General features: G+C 46.3%; 1 protein-coding gene across 1 annotated transcript in view; it reads left to right on the top strand.

Moving 5' to 3' along the window:
• POLR1A (RNA polymerase I subunit A) overlaps positions 1 to 18,857 on the top strand; it is a 106,532-nt gene that overhangs the window by 68,247 nt on the left and 19,428 nt on the right. Inside the window, exons 22-26 of the mRNA XM_069744923.1 lie at positions 2,283 to 2,448; positions 9,271 to 9,492; positions 9,590 to 9,801; positions 17,398 to 17,565; positions 18,373 to 18,508. Coding sequence (XP_069601024.1) covers positions 2,283 to 2,448; positions 9,271 to 9,492; positions 9,590 to 9,801; positions 17,398 to 17,565; positions 18,373 to 18,508 — 904 coding nt within the window. The remainder of the gene's footprint in view (positions 1 to 2,282; positions 2,449 to 9,270; positions 9,493 to 9,589; positions 9,802 to 17,397; positions 17,566 to 18,372; positions 18,509 to 18,857) is intronic.

Genomic DNA, 18,857 nt, shown 5'->3' with positions numbered 1-18,857 from the left:
CGGTTCACATCCCGGGAGTGGAAAATTGGGAGGCAGATTTCCTCAGCCGTCAAGGTCTCGACTCCGGAGAGTGGTCTCTCCATCCTGAGATCTTCCACCAGATCTGCTGTCGTTGGGGAACCCCGGACGTGGATCTGATGGCCTCACGCCTAAATTCCAAGGTTCCCAACTTCATAGCTCGATCCCACGATCTGGCAGCCATCGGGGCAGATGCACTCGTTCACTCGTGGCATCAGTTCCAGCTTGCGTACATATTTGCCCCCCGCTTCCCTTGCTGCCGAGAGTCATCAAGAAGATCAGAGCGGAGTGGATACCAGTAATCCTCATTGCGCCAGATTGGCCGCGCAGGGTCTGGTACGCCGAACTAGTTCAACTAGTCGCCGATGTCCCCTGACGATTACCGAATCGCACAGACCTGTTGTCCCAGGGCCCCATTTACCACCAAAACTCCGACGCCCTGTGTTTGACGGCATGGCCGTTGAGTCCTGGGTGCTGACACAGAAAATCATTTCTACCATGATCAGTGCTAGAAAGCCTACGTCTATGCGTATATATCATCGCATTTGGAAGACCTTCTTCTCATAGTGTAAGGACCGTGGACGCTCTCCTCTTGAATTTTTCGTTCCTTCCATCCTCGAATTCCTTCAGTCGGGTTTGGACTTAGGTCTCGCCCTTAGTTCTCTCAAAGGGCAGATTTCAGCCTTGTCAGTCCTGTTCCAACATAAAATTGCCAACAGATTACTGGTCAAGACGTTCATTCAGGGAGTCTCCCATGTGGTGCCGCCCTATAAGATGCCGTTGGAACCATGGGACCTTAATTTGGTCCTCGGAGTCTTGCAGGAGGCTCCTTTTGAACCTCTGCAGGACGTTTCCCTGTCTTTTCTGTCATGGAAAGTTGCCTTCCTGGTTGCTGTCACGTCCATCCGACGAGTCTCAGAACTGGCGGCTTTGTCTTGCCAAGTTCCTTTCCTCATTTTTCATCAGGATAACGTGGTTTTGAGAACATCCCCGTCTTTTCTACCGAAAGTTGTCTCATCTTTCCACCTCAATGAGGAAATTGTCTTGCCTTCACTTTGCCCGGCACCAGTACATCGCACCGAGAAAGTTCTCCACACACTGGACTTGCTGAGAGCTCTTAGGAGATACGTCTCGAGGACGGCGTCTTTCCACAGGTCAGATGCCCTGTTTGTGCTCCCGGAAGGGCCAAGGAAAGGTCTAGCCGCTTCCAAAGCTATGATGGCCAAGTGGATTCGTTCAGCTATCCAGGAGTCCTACCGAGGTAGAAGTCACTCTGTCCCAGCAGGGATTAAGGCTCATTCTACTCGGTCAGTGGGTGTGTCTTGGGCCATCCGACACCAGGTGTCGGCAGCACAAGTCTGCAGAGCTGCGACTTGGTCCAGCCTGCATACGTTTACCAAACATTACCATGTCCATTCTCAGGCCTCGGCAGATGCGTCCGTCGGCAGAAGAATTTTGCAGGCGGCAGTGCCGCATCTGTAACTTGTGGGTACAAGGAGCAATTGCAGTGGATTGTTTCCCACCCAGGGACTGCTTTAGGACATCCCATGGTCCTGTGTCCCCCAATGAGACGTAGGAGAAATAGGGATTTTTGTGTACTCACCGTAAAATCCTTTTCTCGAAGCCAATCATTGGGGGACACAGCACCCACCCTGTTAGCCTATTGGCTTTAGTTTTTTTCTGTGTTGACTTGGTTTTGACATAGTTAATTCTTGTTAATTGTTAAGCTCCTACTGCTTTGTTACCGAACTGGTTCACTTAGAGCCAGCAGGAGGGTGTATACTGCAGGGGAGGAGTTATTCTTTAAGTGTTAACTTTGTATCCTCCTGGTGGCAGCAGCGAAAAGGATTTTACGGTGAGTACACAAAAATCCCTATTTTGACGCCTTCAGTGTGAATGTACAATTTTCATAGTCATGAAAATACAGAAAAATCTTTAAATGAGGTGTCCAAACATTTGGTCTGTACTGTATATATGTAAATATATATATATATATATATATATGTATATGTATATGTATATATATATGTATATGTATATATATATGTATATGTATATATATATGTATATGTATATATATATATATATGTATATGTATATATATATATATGTATATGTATATATATATATATGTATATGTATATATATATGTATATATATATATATATATATATATATATATATATATATATATATATATATATATATATATATATATATGTATATGTATATATAAATTTTCACTTATTCTCCTTTTCTTCTAGGTGCGTCATTAAGCATCTTGAGGGGCTGGTTGTCCAGTATGACCTGACAGTGCGGGACAGTGATGGCAGCGTGGTGCAGTTCTTATACGGTGAGGACGGACTGGACGTTCCCAAGACGCAGTTTTTGCAGCCGAAGCAGTTTCCGTTCATTGCAGAGAACTATGAGGTTTGTTCCGCTGCTGTTCGTGGTGCAAATTTTAATATGTCTGTAGTTGTAATTATTGAATTTTTTTTCATGAGGTCTTCTGGGAGGATGTAACAGTGTGGAAATCAGTGCAGTGATGTGTCCGCCCCCTTTCTCCTCCAGTATACAGTGGCTTGCAAAAGTTTTCATCACCACTTGGATTTGTACTTATTTTGTTACATGCAACCTAATCCAATTTGTGTGTGATTCATCAGCACTAAATAGTCTTAAGTTGGTGAAGTGAGAAATATAGGCATAAAGTAAATATATGGGATGAAATAACTAAAAATTGGCATGTGCAGATGTATTCACCCCTTTTGCCCCTAAAAATTTCTGGTGCAAGCAATTGCCTTCATAAGTCACATGTTTAGTAACAGGACGTCCTCCTGTGTGCTATCGAAGTGTCACATGTCTGTCAGTATATACACTTTACCTTTTCTGAAAGGCCACTGAGGCTGCAACACCATTAACAGACACCACGAAGACCGAGGAGGAGATCTCCAAACACCACAAAGACTGAGGAGGAGATCTCCAGACACCACGAAGACTTAGGAGGAGATCTCCAAACACCACGAAGGCCGAGGACGAGATCCCCAGACGCCACGAAGGCCGAGGACGAGATCCCCAGACGCCACGAAGGCCGAGGACGAGATCCCCAGACGCCATCAAGGACGAGATCCCCAGACGCCACGAAGGCCGAGGACGAGATCCCCAGACACCACAAAGGCCGAGGACGAGATCCCCAGACGCCACAAAGGCCGAGGACGAGATCCCCAGACGCCACGAAGGCCGAGGACGAGATCCCCAGACAAGTCAGGGACAAAGTTGTCGAGGTACAAGTCAACCCTTCAAAACTCTCAGCCTGGGCAAGGAGGGCATTAATCATAGTCAGTGGCCGGCTTGGCCTGGCTGGGCATGTAGCAGGATGCACCGTAAACAACTCCATCGATGTCCTGTAAGTAATCCTGCTTACTGGGGGATTTAGAGCTCCTGACTGGCGTGAACTGACAAAAGAGAGAGAGACCGCTGTGTGTCTGGAGCTGGAGGGGATCAGAATCCAGCATGACTAGGCAGGACAGGAAGCTAAAACAAGATGCTGCCCAGACAGAGACCTGAAACCAAGATGGCACCTCGTCTGTCCCTGCCACAGTGATGTCAGACATGGAGCAGGAAGTGTGCCTGGAGCAGTATGCCCTGACACCCAAGACCAGAGGGAGCGTGCAGAATCCGGGACTAACACCTTACTCTGCCGGTGGGTCACAGAAGGGGGAGAACCGGCACGAGATCAGAGCGGGGACGTGCTGCTGGGCACCACCCTCCCCTCCAATACTCACCTTGCTCACCCTGAGAATATTACAAGTTCCCCAGACACTGTGACACAGGCGGCAGACCCAACGCTATGCTTCAGGCTGTGTCACATTGCTGCACTGCTCTAAGAGATATATATAGGCTCTCTAAAGATGGATGTGTCCTGCATCAGACAAGATATGCAAAAAATGAGCAAGTGTATGACATCCGTGGAAAAGTGGAGGATATTCTGCCATCATTATCCAATGGAGTTAAGAAAGCCACCATCACCCTGCTGAACAAAAGTGACGACCTCGAAAATAGGCTCCAGCCCAAAATGTTCGCCTTGTTGGTCTCCCGGTAAGAGTGGAGGGGAATGCTCCTACATGTGGCAGTGGTCAACTCTCTTAATTTGTTTGCAATAGAAAAGGGCGCACAGTATCCCCTCTAGACCCCTGCCACCAGGAGCGCCCCCAACATCAATATTAGTGATGAGTGAATGTGCTAGTATAAGGTGTTCTCCCAGCATGCTCGGGTGCTAATTGAGTGTCTTCGGCAGGCTCGAATACGTTCGAGTCCCCGCGGCTGCATGTCTCACGGCTGTTTGACCTCAGCAACACATGCAGGGATTGTCTAACAAACAGGGAATGGATGGTGCAAAATACAGGGAAATTCTTCAGAAAAACCTCTTTCAGTCTCACGGAGATTTGAGACTGGGACGGAGGTTCACCTTCCAACGAGACAATGACCCCAAACATACTGCTAAGGCAACACTCCAGTGGTATAAGGAGAAACAAGAAAATGTGTTGGAGTGGCTTAGTCACAGCCCAGACCTGAATCCTACTGAGAATCTGTGGTCAGACCTGAAGATTGCTGTTCACCAAAGCAAACCATCTAACGTGAAAGAGCTGGAGCAGTTTAGCCTTGAGGAAGGGACAAAAATCCCAGTGACAAGATGCGGAAAGCTCATAAAGACTTATCCAAAGCGACTTGCAGCTGTAATTGCCGCAAAAGGAGCATCTACAAAGTACTAACTTTAGGAGAGTAAACAGTTATGCACACTGACGTTTTCAGTTATGTTGTCCTATTTTTTGTTTTTCTTTTTATTGTGAAGCAAATGTTCACAGTTGTAGGCATGTTCTTTACGTGAACTGGTGCAAACCCTCCAAAAAAAACCCAGTGACATTCCAGAATATGAGGTAGGGAGCGCGGTGAATACTTTTTCATGTACATAGAGGGCAATATTATAATATATCGATTCTTGTACATAGGGGCAGTATTGTAGTTATATTCTTATACATAGGAGCAGTATTATAGTAGTTATATTCTTTTACATAGGCGCAGTATTATAGTGGTTATATTCTTGTACATAGGGAGCAGTATTATAATAGTTATATTCTTGTACATGGTGGCAGTATTATAGTAGTTATATTCTTGTACATAGGAGCAGTATTATAGTAGTTATATTCTTGTACATAGGGGCAGTATTATAGTAGTTATATTCTTGTACATAGGAGGCAGTATTATAGTACTTATATTCTTGTAAATAGGAGCAGTATTATAGTAGTTATATTCTTGTACACAGGGAGCAGTATTATAGTAGTTATATTCTTGTACATGGTGGCAGTATTATAGTAGTTATATTCTTGTACATAGGAACAGTATTATAGTAGTTATATTCTTGTACATAGGGGCAGTATTATAGTAGTTATATTCTTGTACATGGTGGCAGTATTATAGTAGTTATATTCTTGTTCATAGAAGCAGTATTATAGTAGTTATATTCTTGTACATAGGAACGTATTATAGTAGTTATATTCTTGTACATAGGGGCAGTATTATAGTAGTTATATTCTTGTACATGGTGGCAGTATTATAGTAGTTATATTCTTGTTCATAGAAGCAGTATTATAGTAGTTATATTCTTGTACATAGGAACGTATTATAGTAGTTATATTCTTGTACATAGGGGCAGTATTATAGTAGTTATATTCTTGTACATGGTGGCAGTATTATAGTAGTTATATTCTTGTTCATAGAGGCAGTATTATAGTAGTTATATTCTTATACACAGGGAGCAGTATTATAGTAGTTATATTCTTGTACACAGGGAGCGGTATTATAGTAGTTATATTCTTGTACACAGGGAGCAGTATTATATTAGTTATATTCTTGTACATGGTGGCAGTATTATAGTAGTTATATTCTTGTACATAGGGGCAGTATTATAGTAGTTATATTCTTATACACAGGGAGCAGTATTATAGTAGTTATATTCTTGTACACAGGGAGCAGTATTATAATAGTTATATTCTTGTACATGGTGGCAGTATTATAGTAGTTATATTCTTGTACATAGGGGCAGTATTATAGTAGTTATATTCTTGTACATAGGAAGCAGTATTATAGTAGTTATATTCTTGTACATAGGGGCAGTATTATAGTAGTTATATTCTTGTATATAGGAGCAGTATTATAGTAGTTACATTCCTGTACATGGAGCAGTATTACAGTAGTTATATTCTTGTACATAGGGGCAGTATTATAGTAGTTATATTCTTGTACATGGTGGCAGTATTATAGTAGTTATATTCTTGTTCATAGAGGCAGTATTATAGTAGTTATATTCTTATACACAGGGAGCAGTATTATAGTAGTTATATTCTTGTACACAGGGAGCGGTATTATAGTAGTTATATTCTTGTACACAGGGAGCAGTATTATAATAGTTATATTCTTGTACATGGTGGCAGTATTATAGTAGTTATATTCTTGTACATAGGGGCAGTATTATAGTAGTTATATTCTTATACACAGGGAGCAGTATTATAGTAGTTATATTCTTGTACACAGGGAGCAGTATTATAATAGTTATATTCTTGTACATGGTGGCAGTATTATAGTAGTTATATTCTTGTACATAGGGGCAGTATTATAGTAGTTATATTCTTGTACATAGGAAGCAGTATTATAGTAGTTATATTCTTGTACATAGGGGCAGTATTATAGTAGTTATATTCTTGTATATAGGAGCAGTATTATAGTAGTTACATTCCTGTACATGGAGCAGTATTACAGTAGTTATATTCTTGTACATAGGGGCAGTATTATAGTAGTTATATTCTTGTACATGGTGGCAGTATTATAGTAGTTATATTCTTGTTCATAGAGGCAGTATTATAGTAGTTATTTTCTTGTACATAGGGGCAGTATTATAGTAGTTATATTCTTGTTCATAGAGGCAGTATTATAGTAGTTATTTTCTTGTACATGGGGCAGTATTACAGTAGTTATATTCTTGCACACAGGGGCAGTATTATAGTAGTTATTTTCTAGTACATGGGGCAGTATTACAGTAGTTATATTCTTGTACTTAGGGGCAGTATTATAGTAGTTATATTCTTGTACACGGGCAGTATTAAAGTAGTTATATTCTTGTACATAGGAGCAGTATTATAGTAATTATATTCTTGTACATAGCAGCAGTATTATAGTAGTTATATTCTTGTACATAGGGGCAGTATTATAGTAATTATATTCTTGTATATAGCAGCAGTATTATAGTAGTTATATTGTACACAGGGGCAGTATTATAGTAGTTATATTCTTGTACATAGGAGCAGTATTATAGTAATTATATTCTTGTACATAGGAGCAGTATTATAGTAATTATATTCTTGTACATAGGAGGCAGTATTATAGTAGTTATATTGTTGTATATAGGAGCAGTATTATAGGAGTTATATTCTTGTACATAGGAGCAGTATTATAGTAATTATATTCTTGTACATAGGGGCAGTATTATAGGAGTTATATTCTTGTACATAGGGGCAGTATTATAGGAGTTATATTCTTGTACATAGGGGCAGTATTATAGTAGTTATGTTCTTATACATAGGAGCAGTATTATAGGAGTTATATTCTTGTACATAGGAGCAGTATTATAGTAGTTATGTTCTTATACATAGGAGCAGTATTATAGGAGTTATATTCTTGTACATAGGAGCAGTATTATAGTAATTATATTCTTGTACATAGGAGCAATATTATAGTAGTTATATTCTTGTTCATAGGGGGCAGTATTAGTTTTTATGTTCTTGACTTTTTTTCATTTTTTTTTTTGTGTGTGTTTTCCCGTATCTTAATGAGAATCCCATACTTGTGTGTTCAGACCGGCTTATTGTTAGCTTGCATACAATTTATAAAAGTCCTGAGATAAGGGGAGACATCTGAGCTGAGGCGAGAGATTACCTCTCTGTTATCTGTCCGTTGCTATTGACGTCTGGTTGAGAGAGCAGGATATGCGGTATATACAATGCCATATGGTCTCCAGTGATTCGGGTTGTGAGCTGACACGACAACGTCATAAAATAATCTTTACACCTGGAATTTATGATGTTTGTAACCCGAGCATGAAGTTTTTGAGGTCCTCAACCTTTGGAATCAGTGATCCGTTATGAGGGGCCGATGCTCCTATAGGGATGGCTCAGATTAACTTTAAATCGCCCGTACGTACCTGGTGATCCGGAGCACAGCTCCTAAAACTGGTGGTTTCTTTTCATTAGTAGAAAGTAAAGTACTTGAGATTAATAGCCAGATCCTTGATGCATTCACACATTGCTTTGTTTGTGGTCTCTAAACCGGGTAGCATTAACCACAGTGCAAAATTAAAAATAGTGGAATGATCGCTAACTGGAAACCATCAACAAGTAGGCTAATGACTTTTAATTGAGTGCACTCAGTGAAATGAGTGCAGCTCTAAAGTATAATACAGGAACAACTCAGGATCAGTAATGTATGTGCACAGTGACTGCACCAGCAGAATAGTGAGTGCAGCTCTGGAGCATAATACAGGAGGTAACTCAGGATCAGTAATGTAATGTATGTGCACAGTGACTGCACCAGCAGAATAGTGAGTGCAGCTCTGGAGCATAATACAGGAGGTAACTCAGGATCAGTAATGTAATGTATGTACACAGTGACTGCACCAGCAGAATAGTGAGTGCAGCTCTAGAGTATAATACAGGAGGTAACTCAGGATCAGTAATGTAATGTATATACACAGTGACTGCACCAGCAGAATAGTGAGTGCAGCTCTGGGGTATAATACAGGAGGTAACTCCGGATCAGCAATGTAATGTATGTACACAGTGACTGCACCAGCAGAATAGTGAGAGCAGCTCTGGGGTATAATACAGGATGTAACTCAGGATCAGTAATGTATGTACACAGTGACTGCACCAGCAGAATAGTGAGTGCAGCTCTGGAGTATAATACAGGATGTAACTCAGGATCAGTAATGTAATGTATGTACACAGTGACTGCACCAGCAGAATAGTGAGTGCAGCTCTGGGGTATAATACAGGATGTAATTTTTCATAATGTTTCCATAATGTGACCCCGGACCACCCCAAGTTCCCGTCCTGGTGGCTGGTTGGTATATTGCAGTGTTCTGATCCATTCTTTTTAACTCCCTGGTAATTTTCTTTACTGCAATGATTTATCATCCTCTAATAGGTGATTAAAAAATCCAAACACTTGGATGAAGTTTTATGTAGAATGGATTCGGAGCAAGCGAATCGTTACAGTGGTTTTCTATATATGTGGAGATTGAAGCGCCCCGCTCCTTCCCAGAGGCTGAATGCCTTCATATTATACTCCCAAAAGAAGATGGCGGCTTTTAAAGAGCTCTGTCCTGGGGGATGTGAAGAATACGGAAGAGAAGAGGCTGTTACTCAGGTGAGACAGCGATATACTATGGGGAAGTGAATGGAGACATCGGTCCCCCGGCATAATGACTTGGACTTGCCTAGAAATAATGATCATATTTTCCCAGCTGTTACAGAGTTGGTATGCCCTGGACCCAAAGGGGAGAAAGAAGTACATAAAGCGGTCTTCTCACCTGCCGGACCCCTGCCTCTCAGTCCTTCGTCCAGATCTGTATTTTGGATCCGTGTCTGAAAAATTTCTAGACCAAGTCAACCAGTACACTTTGCACCGGGACGTGCAGGGCTCCAGCCACGAAGAGTCCAAGGTGCCGTCTGAGAGGTAACTGCACAGTGCAGCACCAAAAGCCGTCCTGGTCCGATGGTCCTTGAATTTGTGGATAAAAGCCCACGTGTGTGCCCACTAATGCTGCCATCACAGCCTCCAGAATATCGCCCTGTCTAATTTCAACCACTTCGATAGATGACGTTTTTCTCATCAATTGTGAACAAGTAGCTAGAGGAGCTACAAAGAGTTCGCTTTGGAGGACCTGCCATGTTCATGCAACAATGGATGCTGTGTGATACTTAAAGGGGTTCTCCCACTTTCGGGATTTTTATTTTTTTATTTTTTGTTGCTTAAATGCATTTATTACTCATTTTTTCCAACCATTTTTCATCGTCTGGCTCTTACAGGCTTTTGGTTTTTCATAAAGTAGCTAGGGCAGGTCCAAAAAAGAGAGTGGAGCTTCAAGCTCTCCAATCAGACCGTCAGAACAAGCTCACTGATGGATTCTCAGATGACTCATTCTGCAGCCACCAATAGACAGTGTGACACAAACGATAACATTTTTTTTAATCAACCCCAATTATAGAAATTATTTTTAGCACCCAAGTGCATCAGTTTAAGTAAAAAAAAAAAAATTCCCTAGTTTTCCTTACGTTTCGTAGACTTTAAAAGTCCTTGTTCTACTTGCTGAAATGGCCCTGCATAGTAGAGCTGCGGCACACTATCATACAGCTGTGAGAGCGGGGATCTGGTCATCACACAGCCTAGCTCACCAGAGACCGTAATAAACAGGCTTCTGGATTGTTGTATGCACAGCAATTGTTCAGCACTGACATTGCTTCCTTCTCTGAACCCAGCAATCTTAGAAGACCCAGGCAGCTCTGCTTTTAAGCCAGGAGGATTGAATTTCCACTGTGACTGGGGCTAATGTACCAGCCACAGTCACAGGGGAAATCTGGTTAACCAAATGTATTTTAAATGTTGAAATAACCCTCAAAGGTCTTTTTATGACTTTATGGGTGTGGGGGGCACAATGTGTATAATAAATAAAGTAAAAAAAAATAAATGAAAAGCGGGTAAAAACAAAAAAATCCAAACCGCTGTTCCTCATCAAAATAAAAAATAAATTAAAGTGTTCGTATATAAAAACAGGATTTTTGGTTGCTTACCGTAAAATCTGTTTCTTGAAGCCTCCATTGGGGGACACAGGAACCATGGGTGTATGCTGCTGCCACTAGGAGGCTGACACTATTCAAATAAAAAAGTTAGCTCCTCCTCTGCAGTGTACACCCCACCGACTGGCATTATACTCTTCAGTTAGTGAGAAAGCAGTAGGAGATAATGAAACAAGGTTGAAAAACCATAACCACAAACTTGAGAACTGTAACGTGAGAACAGTCATAGAACAGATAACAACAGAAAACATTGGGAGGGTGCTGTGTCCCCCAATGGAGGCTTCAAGAAACAGATTTTACGGTAAGCAACCAAAAATCCTGTTTTCTTTATCGCCTCTCATTGGGGGACACAGGAACCATGGGACGTCCCAAAGCAGTCCCAAGGGCGGGAAAACGGACTTCCATCAGGTCAGAGGACTCACCACTGCCGCCTGCAGGATCCTTCTGCCTAGGCTGGCGTCCGCCGATGCGTAGGTATGGACCTTGTAAAATTTGGCGAACGTGTGGATGGAAGACCAAGTTGCCGCTTTGCAAAGCTGTAGGGCGGAAGCCCTGTGGTGCACCGCCCAGGAGGCGCCGACTGCCCGGGTAGAGTGAGCCTTAATCCCAGGAGGGGGCACTCTGTTCTTGACCCGGTAAGCCTCTAAAATTGCCGTTCTGATCCAGCGAGCAATAGTCGCTTTAGAAGCCGGCTGGCCTCTGCGTGTGCCATCAGGAATGACGAAAAAAGAATCCGTCTTCCGGAAAGAGGATGTTCTATCCAGATAAATCCTCACTGCCCTGACTAGGTCTAGCTTGTTCAACGATCGCTCCAGAGGATGAGTCGGAGCTGGACAAAAGGAAGGTAGAACGATGTCCTCGTTGAGGTGGAAGGTGGAAACCACCTTAGGAAGAAAAGAAGGTGGAGGTCGGAAGACCACCTTGTCCTGGTGAATGACCAAAAACGGAGGGCGGCAAGACAGTGCCGCCAGCTCGGAAACGCGGCGAATGGACGTGATGGCCACAAGAAAGGCCACCTTCCAAGATAAAACTGATAGAGGAATCTCCCTAAGAGGTTCAAAGGGAGAAACCTTCAAAACGTCCAGTACCAGGTTTAGGTCCCAAGCCTCCACAGGGGCCCTGAACGGCGGGACGGCGTGGGCTACCCCCTGAAAGAAGGTCTTAACCTGTGGCCGAGAGGCCAAGGTCTTCTGAAAGAGGATGGAAAGCGCAGAGACCTGACCCTTCAGGGAACTAAGAGCCAGGCCCGAATCCAGTCCTGCCTGAAGGAAGGCCAAAAGAGAAGGCAGAGAAAAAACCATAGGCGGCACGCGGTTGGACTCGCACCAACGGAAGTAGGCCTTCCAGGTGCGGTAGTAGATCCTGGAAGACGAAGGCTTCCGAGCCTGAATCATGGTGTGAATCACCCGGTCCGAAAGGCCGGACGCTCTTAGAACCGCGGTCTCAACAGCCACGCCGTTAAACTGAGCGACCGAGAATTCGGGTGGCAGATCGGACCCTGGGACAGCAGATCGGGCCTGTCTGGAAGGCACCAGGGAGCGTCCGCGAGAAGGTTGACGAGCTCCGCGAACCAAGCTCTCCTGGGCCAATCCGGGGCGATCAGGATGACCGTCACCCCTTCCGCTTTGATCTTCTTCAACAGTTTGGGAAGTAATGGAAGGGGTGGGAACAGGTAGGGCAGCTCGAACTGTGACCAAGGAATGGCCAGAGCATCGACGCCCACTGCGAGAGGATCGCGGGACCTGGAGACGAATTGCGGAACCTTCCTGTTGATTCGAGACGCCGTGAGATCCACATCCGGAGTTCCCCATCGAAGACAAATCTGATGGAAGACCTCCGGATGCAGGGACCATTCCCCTGCCGCGAGACCCTCGCGGCTGAGGAAGTCGGCGGCCCAGTTTTCTACGCCGGGGATATGCACCGCGGATATCACCGGAACCGTTGCCTCTGCCCAATGGAGGATCTTGGATACCTCGGCAAGGGCCAAGGAGCTCCGAGTCCCCCCCCTGATGGTTGACATATGCCACAGCCGTGGCGTTGTCCGTCTGGATCCGGACTGGAAGGCCCCTGAGGATCCTTTCCCAATGGCGGAGGGACAGAAAGATGGCCCGAATTTCGAGGACGTTGATCGGCAGCGCAGACTCCTGCGGCGACCAACGGCCCTGAACCGTCAGGTGGCGAAAAACCGCACCCCAGCCGATCAGGCTGGCATCCGTTGTCACCACCTGCCAGTGAACCGGAAGGAAGGACCTGCCCTGGGAGATGAGAGGAGACGTCAGCCACCAGTTGAGAGACCGCTTGACCCGAAAGGAGAGTCTGATCGGCCGATCCAGGGAGAAGACCGACCTGTCCCACTGAGACAGAATGGCTTGCTGAAGGGGTCGAGAATGGAATTGGGCGAAGGGAATCGCTTCCAAGGTAGCTACCATCCTCCCCAGAACCTTCATGGCCGATCGGAGGGAGGGAGGCCGAGGACCCTGGAGCAAGAGTATGTCCCGACAAAGGGTGGATCTCTTGTCTTTGGGAAGGAAGACTCTGGACTGACGAGTGTCGAAGAGCATGCCCAGAAAGATGATGCGCTGAGAAGGAATAAGGCAGGACTTCTTCCGGTTGACCAGCCATCCGAAACGGGATAAGGTGTCGAGAACAATGGACAAGCTTTCGTGGGCCTGAGCAAAGGACGGAGCCTTGATGAGGATGTCGTCGAGGTATGGAAACAGGACCAAGCCTCTGACCCTCAAAATGGCCATCAGCGCCGCCATGATTTTCGTGAACACCCTTGGCGCGGTTGCGAGACCGAACGGCAGGGCGACGAACTGAAAATGATTTTGTTGCACTGCAAAGCGCAGGAAACGGTGATGTCCGGGAAATATTGGAACATGTAGGTAGGCGTCCTGGATATCTATAGAGCATAGAAATTCCTGAGCCTCCATGGAAGCAATTACTGAACGAAGGGATTCCATCCTGAAGTGTCTCAGGCGAACCCTCCTGTTCAGCAATTTGAGGTCCAGAATGGGACGAACCTTGCCGTCTTTTTTCGGTACCACAAAGAGGTTCGAGTAGAAACCCGTGTACCGTTCCTTTTCTGGGACGGGAACAATTACCCCGGATTTTAGCAGAGAAGCGATGGCTGCGAAGAAGCCCGGAAACAAAGCGGGATCTTTTGGAGGACGAGATTGGAAGAAACGATCCCTGGGTCGGGAGGCGAACTCTATTTTGTATCCCGAGGATACAACTTCCCTGACCCATGCATCCTCTACTGCGGAAATCCAGACGTCCCTGAAACGGAGAAGACGGCCCCCCAACCTGGGAGTTGGGCTGGAGTCTTGCCGAGAGTCATGCGGAAGTGGATCTTCCAGTCCTGGGCCTGGACGATCTACCCTGGGAATAGCGAGGACGCCAGGACGGAGTGGGCCTGAAGGACACCGCCTTCTTCTCTTGACGTGCCTGTGGCCTCTGTTGCTGCTGGGAAAAGGAGTTTGATGCAGCGAAGCGACGAAAAGGCCGAAACGAGCGAAACTGCCGTCTAGGGGGAGGGCGACGAGGTTTAGCCTGGGGGAGAAGGGAACTTGTGCCCCCAGTGGCGTCCTTAATGATCTGGTCCAGCTGGGAACCAAAGAGACGAGAGCCCTGGAAGGGCAGACTAGTGAGGGACTTTTTGGAGGACAAGTCCGCCTGCCAGGCCTTGAGCCAAACGGTCCGGCGGATGGCAACGGCATTGCTGGAAGCCTGAGCCGCACAAGAGGCGACATCCAGGGAGGCGGAAACCAGGTATTCACCCGCGTGGGAAATCTGGTTGGCAAGTTCCGCTAATTGCGCGGGAGGAGCCCCGTCCAGGATACCTCGCCGTAGATCCTTGGCCCATTTTGAGATGGATTTTGAAGCCCAAGTGGAAGCAAAGGCTGGGCATAGCGCTGCTGAAGCCGCTTCAAAGGCAGATTTCGCGAAGGATTCTATAACTCTGTCGTTAGAATCCTTCAGAGACGCTCCGCTGGACAGTGGAAGCACCGTGTTGGTGGACAGCCTGGAAACAGGGGGATCCACCGAGGGAGAGACCGTCCAATTGGCGGTAAGATCTGGTGAAAAAGGATATAACACCCCCAGGCGTTTTCCCCTCTGAAAACGTCTGGTCGGATTCTCTCTCTCTCTGGCCAGGATTTCCTCGAATTCAGGATGAGGAGCAAAAAATTTTGAAGGTGGTTTGGCCCGTCTAAACGAAACCGCCTGATCTGCGGGTTCCGTAGAGGGATCCTTAATGCCACAGGTTTGGTTTATAGCCCGAATGAGGTTCTGGACCGACTCACTCATGGTGGCGATTTGGCTAGGATCCAGCTCCGAAATCTCCTCTGAGGGCGCATCAGATAAAGCCTCGCCTGACTCAGGGGAGGAGGAACGGTGCGACACCAACCGCGGGGGAGGGCCGGGCGGCGAGATGGAACGCGAAGAGGACTCAGACCGACGTTCCTGTCTGGACCTTTTGTAGCTTGGCAAGGAGGTCTCGGGTGGCGGTTCCTGCGACCCGCTGGCCACGGCAGGGGTCTGCAGGGGTAACCGATCCAGCGCGGACACCAAGGTTTGAGATACCCGTGTTAAATCGGCCACCGATTGTGACAGAGAGGCGGCCCAGCCTGGGATGGGGGGATCACTCTCGGGCGGAACAGTCGGGGGATCCTGGGCGGTGGGAACAATCGGGTTGCTGCAGGACTGACACAGCGGAGAGGACTGACCTGAGGGAAGTTTGCTGTTACAGGACGAACATGCAAAGTACGTGACTAAGGCAGAAGATGAAGAGGTAGGGGGGCGAGAGCGGCCCCCTTTAGAAGACATTTTGAGAGATCCCTGAAGATGCCAGTGGGTTAGGGGACAGTGGGGCAGAGAAGGGTGTCAGTCTGCAGTGCAGCTACTCACGGACCCGGTCCTGGAAGATGTCCCACTTGTTGCTGTATTCTTGCGATGCTGAGCCCACAGAAGATGCGGGCGAAGGAGCGTGGCGCGCTGCGTGAGGTGCTGCGAGGGCTGCTTGCTGTGTGAAGCGGCGCACACCAGCTGAGAGTCCCACGAGGAAGGGGGGCGGAGCCAGACGTAGAGGCGCCGGTGGGCAGGGCGCAGTATGTCGGGCGGGCAGAAGCGGAAATGGAGAAAGCCGACAACCGGAAGTAGGCCCCGGCCGAAGCCGGGGCCTAAATTAGGGACCGGCGGCCGAGAAAAAAAAAAGAGGCCGCGGCGCCGAAATAGAGCGCCGGAAACAATGCGGCGTGAGGGAGGCTGGCGCCGCTGAAGGGCGCCGCAGACAACACCCTCCCGCGGCGCCAGAGCAATGCGCCGCAGGGAGAAGCGGCGCGACAGCCTGCAGGTCACAGAAGGGCGCCGCAGATAACCACCTCCTGCGGCGCCAGAGCAATGCGCCGCAGCGAGAAGCGGCGCGACCGCCTGCAGGGCTGCCGCGCAAAGGATGTGCCCAGAGTAAAAACCGCAGCGCCGGTAATGCGCCGCGGAAGGAGCGTACGGCAGCCATAGAGCTGTCGTGGAAGAAATGCTGGCCACAGGGGAAAAGAGCGCGGTGGCCTAAAAGGGGGGCCCCGCGCTGGAGAGCAGAAGGCCCCTGCAGAAAAGGGGAAGAAATGTGGAAATACCAGCCGCGCCACCGAAAGACAGGCGATGACCGGGTAAGCGAGTCGCCAGGGAGCCCCTAACAAGAACCCTATCAAAGGTCTGGGATGGGAGGGGAAGGGAGAATATACTCACCTAAAAATTCCACGCGTACTAACCTTGAAAAAGGGTTGAGACGTCCAGGGAGCTGATGGACGTCCTCGTCTCCTCAACCGACAGGCTCTGGTGGGCGAGTGGGTGGGTGACGGAGCCAGGACCGGACTTCTGAGCACGCTTGTGTGCTAGGCTCTTGGTCCTGGAGAGGGATCTATGAGGATACGGGGTGGCAGTACACACCGTACTCATAGTCCGCCTTGTGGGACTACAGGTGTGACTGTTCACCCTGTATCCCTCCGGGAAACCTGTAAAGGAAGCGACGCACAGAGGTAGATAAGGGTCTAATGAAAGACCCGTGTCCACCTCCTACTGACACTAAGCTAAACTGAAGAGTATAATGCCAGTCGGTGGGGTGTATACTGCAGAGGAGGAGCTAACTTTTTTATTTGCATAGTGTCAGCCTCCTAGTGGCAGCAGCATACACCCATGGTTCCTGTGTCCCCCAATGAGAGGCGATAAAGAAAATAATACAGAAAGTGGAACAAATTTTAAAATATAAATGTAGAAAAAATGAACTTGAAAATGTGTGAAACGGATACTTATCACTATTTGTGGGGGCAAAAAAAAAAAAAAGCATCTACAGCTTGCCAGTTTTTGAATTTTGTTTTTGTTTGTTCTTCCCCCCCCCCCCCATCATAATGTCTTAGGTGGTCTTCCGATTTAGGTATTATTGTAGAAATGATTGGAATTTATTATTTTTTTTATACAGATTGAGGACTTTGCTGCAGCTAAAGTGGCAGAGAGCCCTGTGTGAGCCCGGGGATGCCGTCGGCCTTCTTGCGGCTCAGAGCATCGGAGAACCTTCCACCCAGATGACGCTGAACACCTTCCACTTTGCCGGCAGAGGAGAGATGAACGTCACCCTAGGTATACCCAGGTAAGTTATCACTGCTCCTCCTGAGAATCTACTTAATCTCTAGTTGTTGCCCCCATATTTATTTACATAAAGATGTTCCCCCTCTACATTCCCCCTCCAGGAGCCTTTCGGACCTCCTATTCTACATCTATAGTCTGTATTATGGAGTTGGCCCCCTCTTCAGACATAACAGAGAGGCGTCTGTGGGAAATTTTCAGCATTTTTTAGGTCAGACCCAGATGTTGGGGGAGAGGCCGGGGCCACAATCTCCATTATAGGTGTTGGATGGGGCTCTGTGTGGTCACTCATGTCCTTCAACACCAAACCGCGTCTGTATGGACTAGGTACAGTCATGGGAACTGATCCCGTGTCCACTGCTCCAGAGTCCAGTGATCGTGTGCTTTACATCACTCTATCCGACATGTGACATTGTGCTTGGTGATGTGAGGCAACACGACCAACTCGGTTGCTCATTTCCCATGCAGTGGCCACTACAGGGGAAATGTAGTATTACACACTGTGCATTGTAAATGTAAAGTGTTTTCGTTCACATGGTACACTTTTTTTTTTTTTTCTTTGCGTCTTCAGCCGTGGTGTTTTTTTTTTTTTTTTTCTTTGAACAACCCAAGGTTTTTTTACCCATTCATATAAATGGAATAAAGAAAAAGTACACATCAAAAGCATGCATAATATACTAAATGTCTGCATTTTTCATTTGTATAAATAAAAGCTATGTGTGAACTAACCCTTGAAGCGCCTGGGTCCTAATGGGAAAACTGTTGTTTCTTTTACGCACGTGTATTTTATTTTATTTTTTAAATTTTTCAGACTTAGGGAAATTTTGCTGACTGCGAGCTCCAATATTAAAACTCCCATGATGAGCGTGCCCGTCCTCCCCACTAAGAAAGCTATGCGGAAAGTGAAAAAACTGAAGAAGCAGCTGACTCGCGTGTGTGTGGCAGAGGTAAGCGGGTTATTTCTGCCCACGTTTTCCCACTAAAAGTAAAGATAGTAAAAAAAAAAAAAAAAATTACAAAAAATACACATCTGTGGAATCGCTCATCGAGAAAAAGTCCGATCTATCAAGATATAAAAATAATTTACACGATCAGTAAACTCCATAAACGAAAAAAATTCACAAACGCCAAAATTGCTGTTTTTTTTTTTTTTTTGGGACGCTGTAATACCGCAAAAATACTGTAACAAGCGATCAAAACGTCACATCCATCCTAAAATTGGGTCAATAAAAGCGTCATCTCTCCCCGCAAAAAAAATAGTCATCACACAGCTCTGTCGACTGAAAACTGAAAAAG

The sequence above is a fragment of the Ranitomeya imitator genome, chromosome 1 (genome assembly GCF_032444005.1).
Source record: "Ranitomeya imitator isolate aRanImi1 chromosome 1, aRanImi1.pri, whole genome shotgun sequence".
NCBI classification, from domain to species: Eukaryota; Metazoa; Chordata; class Amphibia; order Anura; family Dendrobatidae; genus Ranitomeya; species Ranitomeya imitator.
Note: the sequence above shows the minus strand (reverse complement) of the source record. Positions and strands in the feature narration are given on the sequence as shown.